The sequence below is a fragment of the Gobio gobio genome (assembly GCF_949357685.1).
Source record: "Gobio gobio genome assembly, chromosome: 24".
Classification (NCBI taxonomy): domain Eukaryota; kingdom Metazoa; phylum Chordata; class Actinopteri; order Cypriniformes; family Gobionidae; genus Gobio; species Gobio gobio.
Genome location: NC_137120.1, coordinates 29,665,543 through 29,677,681, shown reverse-complemented (window position 1 = coordinate 29,677,681; position 12,139 = coordinate 29,665,543). Strand labels below are relative to the sequence as shown.

Below are 12,139 nucleotides of genomic sequence, written 5' to 3'. Positions count from 1 at the left end.
GGTCAAATGTACTTGTGTGGGTGGGGGAGGAGGGTAGATGATAAGATATCTATAAGATATCAATAAGATATCTATACGAAGTATGTCCATGCAACTCGATATCTTTTACACAAGAGCTTTGATTACATCATAATGCAAGTCTACTGAATAGTTAGTGCAAATTAATCAATTATAAATGCATCCACCTAATATAATATCAAGGTATACTTGGTTATTTGCAAACCTATGATAACCAAGATATATCATTTTTAGCATTCTGAAAGACTTCCTAATACTTTCCTTAACTTTTAACTTGTTAAAACTGGCATTTTAACTCCACTAAGCGGCAGAGCAGCAGTACTTTTTCATTTAATTTCTTTGCCGGATGTGGTTTTGCTCGACTTGGTTCACAACTTGCGAGGTGCGAGCATTTTGAGTATGCCTGTTTTAGAAGGTCCACCCATTACATGGAACATGACAGCATGAGAACAATGACTTTAAATGCGCTATTATCTAGTTTTCAGAGGAATCCTTTTATAAACATTCTATTTTAATTCGACTGCCTTGTAAAAACAGATCACAGTGATCGTAGTGAAGTTTGCATAAACCTAAATTACCTAAATATCCACAAAAATTGACTTTTAAAACAATGTATATAAAGTAAATTCAGTAATGATGGCGAATATCACATAAACAATTATTAAAGGCTCAATAATCCTCACATTTAGACTATAAACATTCAAATAATTCCTTTCAGCAACTTTGTAAAATATGTTTTTCAGTGATATGTATCATCGTTTTGGCTTGTTACAGTAAATAATGTAATTTCAAGTGTGTATTTAACACTAACGCAGCTAAAATGTTAAGTGTATTATTATTTATTATAGTTAAGTTTTTCATGTTTTGTGTTGATTTTTTCGGTAGAATTGGTGAAAACTATTTAAAGGCCATTAAGCTGCATGACATACCATGAAAGTCCTTACTAGTTTTCTCCAGACATATCAAACTTAAGTTTTATGCTAGTTAAAATCACTGTTTTAGGTTTAACACCAAAGTTGCGTCATGTATTTTGTATATAGACATGTTTTCACCTATGATAATTCATTTAAACTTAAATTCAACTGAATGTTTTCTGAATAATTGTTTAACAAAAAAAACAACAAAAAAAAACAACTGCTATTCTTTTTAATCTTCTGACAAATAAAGCCAACCAGTCGCCCACAACCAAAAAAAATGCAGGTGGTGCATTTGGTCGATGCAATGTGACAAATGCCTATACCGCAGAGTTCAATACACAGTCTATATGGCTTTAAACGGAAGCCTTTAACGGGCTCATTTATGAGATGCAGATATGAAGTTAACACTCATCCAATGACACCTCTTGATTATAATATTCAATGTGTGAATGAACAACAAAACTCTGATCAGTTTGTTACAAATTTTTTTACAAATGTTAGAAAATCAGGTTGACGATAAAATGTAAACAGGCATGAAAGCTGTAGAAATTGGACATGTTAACAAGCTATACGAGTAATTCTGATGCAAGACGCTGAGAAGGATCAATGCTAAAACAATTATTTAATTGTTACCTCCGTGGTTTCACACACAATGTGCAGTTGATACCTCAAGGAGATAATTTTACCTGATTTGACCCTGTAAACTGTAAAAAAAAGTTGCTGCCTTACATTTTTAAGTACAATCAACTTGGATGTTTAAGTCATTTCAACTTAAATTGTGTTAAAGTGACTGAAAAAAAATGATTGAATCTTGTATAACTTGTATAAGTTGAGTTTTGTATAAAAGTTGAAAATTGCCTAAAATATTTTTTTTACTTTTTTACAGTGAATGGAGTCAGTTTGATTTGGTCATATTAAATGTTATTTCTGAATAAATTAGACCAATTCAATTTGATGTTACCACATCAAAAAAATGGACGGTATACAGTAACGTCCAACATTAAAACATCACAAATTTCCATACATCAGTTTTGCATTTTCATATTCATATCATATCATCCTTCAATGTCATTCATATTACTACTGATTAATGACATTTCACAAAAAAAAAGTTAATTCTGTCATAATTTACTCACCTGCATTTCATTCTAAATCAGTATTGTTATTTTGTTTGTTTGCAGACCTCAAAATTATATGTTGGATGTTTATGATACTGGTCACCATGAACTGTCAAGCTCCAAAAATGACAAAAAAGCACAATACAGTATTATGGACAATAGTCCATTTAACTCTTTCCCCGCCCCGAGTTTTTTTTTTTTTTTTTTTTTTAATTTGCCAGCCACTGCCAGCGTTTTTGATCATTTTCACAAAAATGTCATGGCCCCCAGAATATTTTGTTGTATGAATATCTGATATTCATACTGATATTCGTTTTATTATGGCCTAATGCTTTCTTTCTTTTTTATGAACACTTGAATGTGGATAAGTTACATAAAAAAGCAACATTTTGAGCAAAAAGCTGATTCAAAACGATGATCAAAAACATAGCTCTTCCTGGGTCGACATTTCATTCAGTAACATTAGGCCGTTTTGATATTTATGCTGTTTATTCTTGATGATCACATTTTACACATGCATATGATTACATATGCTATCGCATGTTTCTGCTTCTTCTTCGCATGTGTTTTGATCAGGAGATTCTGTACTCTCTCAGAAAATGTGTCATAGCTTATAACGGTGAAAATAGGAAAGCCGGAAAATTCCATCAATGGCGGGGAAATGTTTTCTCTCAAATTACGGAAATTTCCATCAATGGCGGGGAAAGAGTTAACATAGTCAGTGACACACATAGTATATTTCAAGTCATGACAGATTTGTATGCAGATTTCATTATTTTAAGAAACTTTTCCTCTACTTTGCATGACTACTTGGAATATAGCAATATGAACTACTTTTATGATGCATTTAGCCATTTTGAAGCTTAACAGCCTTTGGTCACCATTCACTTTCACTATATGGAAAGGTGCAGCATGAACATACCGCTGAATATCTTCTTTTATGTTCCACAGAAAAAAGAAAGTCATACATGTTTGGAACGACATGAAGGTGAGTAAATAATGACAGAATTTTCATTTTCAGACGAGCTAACCCTTTAAATAAAAGTACAAGCCTGAAAAGCAACATCATATACATGAATATTCCCCTGAGCATTGACTCTTAGTCTCACACATAGGCCCATCTTTCAAACTCTGGCTTCCTTTTCTATATGATTTGCATGTACAGTGCAGTCACAAGGATTCTCATCCGGTCTCAACCCACAGCACTTTTATATTTAGTCAAAAGATATTTAGATACAGCACAGCTCACAGACCACGGCACGTCTTCAGTAACTCTCGCGAGCACCATTTTAGCCGGCAGATTTACGAGGCATAGAAACCGGCTCAAAATGGAACAAGGAAGTGGTCAGGGGCCTGTGCAGCAAGGCATCGTGTTCAAGAGCATCACACAATGCGACACCCAAAAGAAAGTCTGATGAAAAATATAATAGTATAATATTTTTTATAAAATTTAATTTATACATTTATTTATTTCATTATAATCTAGATTTATATTATATTATATTATAAGGCTAGGAACCGCATAAGAATATGAATTTGCTTGGTGAATTTAATTATTTATGAAAATATTATAAATAAATATATTATACAGAATGCCAAAATGTACTACTAAGAACTAAAAATTTACAAAGAAAACCTTATATTATAATGTACTTTATTATTAAATATATATATATATATATATATATATATATATATATATATATATATATATATATATATATATATATATATATATATATATATATATATATATATATATATATATATATATATATATATATATATATATATACGAAAAAAACGTATCATTTTGTATGTTATTATATTAAGGATAGTTATAGGAATATGAATTTGCGTAGTACACTACATGAATGAAAATATATTATTAAAATGTATTATTTAAAATGATAAAATGTACATATATTGTATTGCATTATATTATATTATTACATTATATTACTAAATGTGCAAAATACAAGTTTCAGTTGCAACCAAAAAGGGTTTTACAGGCTGATGCAATTTTCCTACAAAAAAATTCCAATGATCTCAACTCAAGAACGTCAAAAATGGTTCTTCACAAGAACAACCCAAGAGCCTTTACTTTTAACAGAAGACAGCAGAACAGAACTCTATAAAAAAACAAATCAACAACATCGATCAAAATGTGTCAGATGAAAACAGGGATGATTGACTGACAGCTCGGCCTCTGCACCGGTCTCAAGCTAGCTTGAGGGGGACACACCCAAAGAAACCTGATCTTTGACAGCTCCTTTACCAGGTAACACAAACTCGAACCCAACACACTTCGCAAGTGTCCCGCCACAGAACCTTTTGAAAACTCTCGCTAAACGTTTTGCAAAGAACTCTTTTGCAATATTTCACCTTCACTTCAAAGCAACAACTTCTCATTTTTGCAGTCTAAAGAGAATTCCCCTTCTTCTTGGTCAATGATGACACCAATTCTCAGCAAAATAATAATACTGCTAATAATTACACATAAAAATACTTCAAATACATTGAGGGCTCCGGTAGCAAAATTGTTTGTCCTGCATGTACACACTAAGATTTAATGTCAAGATTCGAGGACACTAGTTCACCAATTAATTTTAAATTCAATACTTAAACTAATGACTAGTGATGGTAAATGAGTTTCAATAAACTATATTTACTATTCAGAGAGATGTAATATTACACAACACAGAAAATGGACCAAACTATGAATGAATCTACAGCATTAATTCACAAAATTAGTCACAAAATGCCGCATAATCTGAATACAGTTGTAAAAATAATTAAAATATATATCACTAAAAATTATATATATATACACACACACACACACACACACACACACACACACATCATATAGCCACAAATTCACCAGTAATAAATAAATAAATAAAAACAACCAAATACTTACATAGGACCAAGCATAGGGCCAAAACCAAGGGCCCTAGCTCAAAAAATCTCGCCATATCCAAGGGTTCAAAAGCCTCGTCTAAGACACCATATGTCCTATTTGAAACAGACACAGATCTGGGTTAACCATCAGAATGTGTAATGGCTTTCTGGTCTCTCTTTATCCGTTTTCATATAATCTTACGTGTTCTTATGCGTCTAATCAGTCGGTCCTGTTGCCGGTGAGTGTTCACCTTCGAAAAAAATCGCTTAAGCTGTTTTTTGTGTCTAGAGACAGCGGAGCAGTGCCAGAGACACTCTCCCCTTCAACTTTGCGTTAAGGCCCTTTCTTAACAGGAAGTTGCATTTTCATCTACGCCACACATCTCTCGCCTTGCACTGTGTCATGTCCTTCAAATGGGAAATGAAAGAGAATGATCACATTTTTTCTTTTTCTTTTTTTTTACGACCTGCATCAATAGTGAGAGCAGAAGATGTGGATTTTGAATTAAAATCACTTTCGCGTCAAATGTCATAAATGAAGCGAGAAATGTTACATAACTTCACTGATCAAAGCATCACCAAAACCTAAATATTCTTCTTTAACACAGTCTTGAAAGATAAACATGTTTTCGTTCAGTGAAGATACTAAGTATTTAAATTAGCCACACAATATTAGTGCAATAAATATCAGTAATTTCAGAAGTCTAGTCAAATTCAAGGACTGTAATTAGCAGTTAAAATATATATTTTTTAATAAATACTTTATTTTACTCTATTTATACGTATACATGTACAACCCCAAATCAGAAAAAGTTGGGACAGTATGGAAAACGCAAAAAAAAAAGAAAAAAAAAAAGAAAAAAAAAAGAAGTGATTTCTAAATTTACTTTGACTTGTATTTCATTGCAGACAATATGAACACAAATATTTCATGTTTTATCTGGTCAATGTCATTTGTAAATATGCATCCTTTCCTGTCATTCAGACCTGCAACACATTTCAAAAAAAGTTGGGACAGTAAAGCATTTACCACTTTGTAATGTTGCCATTCCTTTTCACAACACTTAAAAGACGTTTAGGGACTGAAGACACCACATGATGAAGTGTTTCAGGTGTAATTTTGTCCCATTCTTCCTGCAAACAAGTCTTAAGGTGGGCAACAGTACGGGGTCTTCGTTGTCGCATTTTGCGCTTCAAAATGAAGCAAAATTTTGCGCTTCAAAATGCGCCACACATTCTCTATTGGAGACAGGTCGGGACTGCAGGCAGGCCAGTCAAGTACCCGTACCCTCTTCCTCCGCAGCCAGGACTTTGTAATGTGTGCAGAATGTGGTTTTGCATTGTCTTGTTGAAATATGCATGGACGTCCCTGGAAAAGATGTCTTCTTGAAGGCAGCATATTATGCTCCAAAATCTCTATGTACTTTTCAGCATTAATGGTGCCTTCACAGAGGTGCAAGTTACCTTTGCCAAAGGCACTGACATAACCCTATGCCATGACAGACCCTGGCTTTTGGACTTGTTGCTGGTAACAGTCTGGATGATCCTTTTCTTCTTTGGTCCGGAGCACACAACGTCCATTCCTCCCAAAAAATACCTGAAATACTGATTCATCTGACCACAGTACACGTTTCCACTGTGTGATAGTCCATCCCAGATGCCTTCAAGCCCAGGGAAGTCGACAGCGCTTCTGGACACTGTTAACATAGGGCTTCCTTTTGGCACAGTACAGTTTTAACTGGCATTTGTGGATGTAACTACATATTGTGGTACTTGACAAAGGTTTGCCAAAGTAGTCCTGAGCCCATGTGGTGATATCGCTTATAGATGAATGACGATTCTTGATGCAGTGCCGCCTGAGGGATCGGAGATCACTGGTTGTTCAGCTTAGGCATTCCTCCAGATTCCTTGAATCTTTTAATTATGTTATGCACAGTTGAATGTGAAATATCCAAATCTCTTCCTATCTTTCTTTGAGGAACATTTCTTTATCTATCTCTGATGCAGAAAAGTTAGTTCATGGATTCATGACCTCGAGACTAGATTACTGTAATGCTTTATTAGCTGGTTGTCCTGCATCATCAATAAACAAGCTACAGTTAGTCCAAAACGCAGCTGCTAGAGTTCTTACTAGGTCAAGAAAATATGATCATATAACACCAATTTTATCATCTCTACACTGGTTACCTATTAAGTTCCGTATCAATTACAAAGTATTGCTACTGACCTATAAAGCCCTAAATGGTTTAGCTCCAGTGTATTTAACGGATCTTTTATCGCTCTACAATCCATCGCGCTCTTTAAGATCACTAAACTCGAGGCTTCTGGTCATTCCTAGGATATCTAAGTCCACTAAAGGAGGGAGGGCATTTACACATTTAGCTCCTAAACTCTGGAATAGTCTTCCCGATATTGTTCGAGGTTCAGACTCGCTGTCCCAGTTTAAAACTAGATTAAAGACGCATCTCTTTAGCCAAGCATTTACATTATAAATACGTTTTATACTACAGTTAAATCGCACCAACAGCATTAATATTCTGAACAGCAGCTATGCTAATTATTTCCCATCTGCTTTTCTGTTGTTATCTCGGGACACTAGTCCCAAGGTAACTAGTTCGTCAGCTCCAGTTTGTATCCAGCCTCTCATGGAGATCATGGAGACTTCAGATGCCCCAACACCTGTGATGAGACGACTCGACGCCTGTGAAGAGACGACTCTACGCCAGCGTTGTTATGGCCTAAAATAATACATGATTGATTAACTTATCCTAACATTTTTCTTTAACATTCTCTTTCTAACATTTTTCAATGTACATTTATGAAATGCACTTTCTGTGAAGCTGCTTTGAAACAATGTGTATTGTGAAAAGCGCTATACAAATAAATTTGAATTGAATTTAATTGAACATTGTTTTTAAACATTTCAATAATTTTCTCACGTATTTGTTGGCAAACTGGCGATCCTCGGCCCATCTTTGCTCCTAAAGGATTAGACCTTTCTTGGATGCTGCTTTTGTACCAAATCATAATTACAATCACCTGTTGACATCACCCGTTTCAAATCACATCATTATTTAACCATTTTACCTCATTACTAGCCCTAAATTGCTCCTGTCCCAACTTTTTTTGAAATGTGTTGCAGGTCTGAATGACAGGAAAGGTTGCATAAGTCAAACGCATAAGTTACAAGTCAAAGTAAATTTAGAAATCACTTCTTTTTTGCGTTTTCCATACTGTCCCAACTTTTTCTGATTTGGGGTTGTAGAAAAAAGATAATAATTAAAGCGTAATAAATACTAGTAAAGAAAAATCAGCAACATTTCAGCAATGTTTCTGTCCCATGACCTCGCATGTATGTATATATATATATATATATATGGTCTGCGGCTATGCAGCCCCATACGCAACAAACTGTGATCCACTGTGTATTCTGACACCTTTCTATCAGAACCAGCACTAACATCTTGAGCAATTTAAGCTACAGTAGCTTGTCTGTTTAATCAGCCTTTGCTCCCCACGTGAGCCTTGGCCGCCCATGACCCTGTCGCTGGTTCACCACTGTTCCTTCTTTGGACCACTTTTGATAGATACTGACCACTGCAGACCGGGAACACCCCACAAGAGCAGCAGTTTTGGAGATGCTCTGACCCAGTCGTCAAACCATCACAATTTGGCCCTTGTCATACGCGCTCAAATCCTTACGCTTGCCCATTTTTCCTGCTTCTAACACATAATCATTGAGGACAAAATGTTCACTTGCTGCCTAATATATCCAACCCACTAACAGGTGCCGTGATGAAGAGATAATCAGTGTTATTCACTTCACCTGTCAGAGGTCATAATGCTATGCCTGATCAGTGTGTATATATATATGCACAAGAATTACACACCAAAATATACAATACACAACAATATATATTTGGTGGTATTATTTTTTATGCCTTTGGCCATTCTTTTACACGACAACAGTCTTTTGGGGGCCTGAAAAAGTAAACTTTTGAAAACGGGTTTCAAAGTGCAAGTTTTTGAAAACGATACCATTATCGTCTCCATGTAAACTCGAAAAACACAAATATGTGAAAATGGTGAGGTGATGCACATGCGTATTACATGTTCAGTCTATAGGCGTAGTGTTTTTTTTTTTTTTACCAAGTGACATCGCCATCTACTGGCCTGGCAGTGTAATAAAGCGTTTTCAATCGTTTTAACGGATCCGTGTGAACGGGGATCATTTTCAACATTGTTTTCTGTACGCAAAACTTTTTAAAAACACAAAGGAAAAACATTTTTAGTACATCACTGTTATGTAAAAGTCCCTTAGGTACAGTGGCATGAAAAAGTATGTGAACCGATTGCAGAATGGGAGTAATTTTAAATTTTAAGCGCTAAAATGCTAACTCATTTCTGTGTTTTGGTCTACAAAGTGATGTCATACCTGCACCACTCTATATACAGTGGCATGAAAAAAGTATGTGAACCGCTTGCAGAATCTGTGAAAATGGGAATAATTTTAACTAAATAAGAGGGATCATACAAACTGCATGTTATTTTTTATTTAGTACTGTCCTGAATAAAATATTTTACATAAAAAATGTTTACATATAGTCCAGAAGACAAAAAAATAGCTGAATTTATTAAAAAAACCCTGATAAAAAGTTTATGAACCATTGATTCTCAGTGCTGTGTCGTTCCCTGAAGGATCTGCGGCTGTTTTTTTGTTTTGTGATGGTTGTTCACGAGTCCCTTGTTTGTCCTGAGCAGTTAAACTTCCCAATGTTCTTCAGAAAAATCCTCCAGGTCCTGCACATTCTTCAGTTTTCCAGCCTCTTTTTCATATTTGAACCCTCTCCAGCAATGACTATATGATTTTAAGATCCATCTTTTCACACTGAGGACAATTGAGTGACTCAAACTACTAAAAAAGGTTCAAACATTCACTGATGCTCCAGAAGGAAACACAATGCATTAAGAGCCGGGGGGTGAAAACTTTTAAACAGGATGAAGATGTCCAAATTATTCTTATTTTGTTTAAATATATATATTTTTAATTTAGTACTGCCCTTCAGAAGCAACAGAAGATACTTGCATGTTTCCAGGAAGACAAATTAAGTACAATTTACCTTGATTTTCAAATTCAATAGGTTTTCACACAGCAAAACTTTTTATCAGGGTTATTTTAATAAATTCAGCTTTTTTTTTGTCTTGTGGACTATATGTAAACATTTTATGTAAAATATCTTATTCAGGACAGTACTAAATAAAAAATAACATGCATTTTGTATGATCCCTCTTATTTAGTTAAAATTATTCCCATTTTCACAGATTCTGCAAGCGGTTCACACACTTTTTTCATGCCACTGTATATAGAGTGGTGCAGGTATGACATCACTTTGTAGACCAAAACACAGAAATGAGTTAGCATTTTAGCGCTCTGGATCCATTGTCCTGAAATCGAAGTTTTTGTTTTAATGGCATTTTGGTTAAATGGCTGAAATAAGGTCTGTGGTGAACACAAGCTCAAGACACTTTCATGTTTTATTCTATGACATAAAATACATCAGTATTACCCCACTCGTGATTTTTTGAATCTGTAAGATGTCTTGAAAAAGGCGGTTGCTAACAAGTGGCTAATGGACTACAGAGACTGTTGGGGACATTAACGTCATCAGGATGAACAGGTAAACTCAGTCTGCTTTTACAGCCTCATTATGTTTATAATTATGCTCTTATAAACTTGTCTAACACAAACTTTCTGGTAAAATGTTTTTAGATAAAAACTGTTGTTTAGATAAATTAGTTGTCGGAAAATTTGTGATGGTGATGTTGAATTTGTGGGACCATGGGGTAGTTCATTTATAGCCTACCTTTAGCTTTTGACTTCTAGCAACTGCATTTAGGCTTCAAAATTCATAAGTATGTTGATGGACAAAATGTGTATCATAAACTTTTTGCTTGTTTTTGCAATTATCCAAACGCCAATGGAAAAATCCTATGGGGTTTTTCTTGAGGAAACCAGTGTTATGCCGGTTGGCCTAGCGACGTCTGGAAATACTGAACCCAAAAATGTTCTCTGGGTTTTCCCTGGGGGCGGTGCCATGTCAACATGTCTTTTGGATGAGAATATTATCAACCCAGAAGACAAATTACACCAAGAAATATTACAAAATATGAGACGAAAGTGTTTAACAAATTTTCTTATTGAATCTATAATGAGATCCTAAAGTGTGAATGTGAGGGAGATGAAATACAAGCAAAAATTCACATATGATCTAACAGGTCCACAAATAGCATCGCAAGCCTTTTGGGAAATTGTTGGCAATTGTTCTACGATCAACTTAGGCTTACGATGCTTTTGAGAAACGCAACCCTGAACGGGTCGATCGAAATTAGATGGAGTTACAAACTAATGATCTGTGAGCGAGGCGGGTGTTGGCAACCACTCTTTTAAATTAAGTCGCACCTCTGTGTCTGCGACCTTTATGATGCCTGCGGATTATACTGATATATACTGAGAATTTGTCTCATGGTCCGAAAAGGTGACTATTAATAAACTCCAAACCCAGTGATGTGACTTCACCTGCTCCTTTGTAGTACCAAGTATTGTAGATTTTACCATTGTTTTTTTAAATAACATTTTGCTGTCACTTTGTGTCTTTAATGGTTTTATTAAACTGCAACTATAAAAAAACGATACGGTACTGGAAGACATTTTGTGAATACAGTCATGGCTGTGGCTCTTTTAGCTGTTTGTAGCCTTTAACTGAAGTATGATAGCATAAATGCAATCCATATATTGCATTTTAAGATCTTTTTGCATGCTTAAAATACCAAACTGAATGTTTTGTGAAAAGAAAAATGCCTCAAAAGTTTCACTAAAAAATTGTGATATTGATATTTTTTCCTAAATATCCATAAATGGCTCAATGGTAGCATCAAACTTAAACATTTTCTTCTCTCATGCAGCTTACAAAACTTGAGCAGAGTTGCTTCTTGACTATTTCTCACTTTCCAAGCCCTCTGCATGTAGGCAGCGCTGCAAGATACCACTTCCTTGCCTGTTCTTTTTTTCTCTCCTCTCTTTTTTTGGTTTCCCGCCTTTTGAGGAAGTAGCACAGAGACAAAGAGGCGTGCAAAGATGAAACCTTAAAGTGACAACCTACTGAATGAACAGATACCAGAGTA

The 12,139-nt window shown here is 34.9% G+C and overlaps 1 protein-coding gene across 9 annotated transcripts in view; it reads right to left on the bottom strand.

Moving 5' to 3' along the window:
* The window catches only part of ptprc (protein tyrosine phosphatase receptor type C), a 56,454-nt gene extending 51,109 nt beyond the window's left edge, over window positions 1-5,345 (bottom strand). For all 9 annotated transcript variants that reach the window (XM_079807577.1, XM_079807578.1, XM_079807580.1 and 6 more), the window contains exons 1-2: window positions 5,160-5,345; window positions 4,977-5,071 (exon numbers count right to left, since the gene is read on the bottom strand). In XM_079807577.1, coding sequence (XP_079663703.1) covers window positions 4,977-5,031 — 55 coding nt within the window. In that variant the 5' untranslated portion in view covers window positions 5,032-5,071; window positions 5,160-5,345. The remainder of the gene's footprint in view (window positions 1-4,976; window positions 5,072-5,159) is intronic.
* Window positions 5,346-12,139: the final 6,794 nt, after the last annotated feature.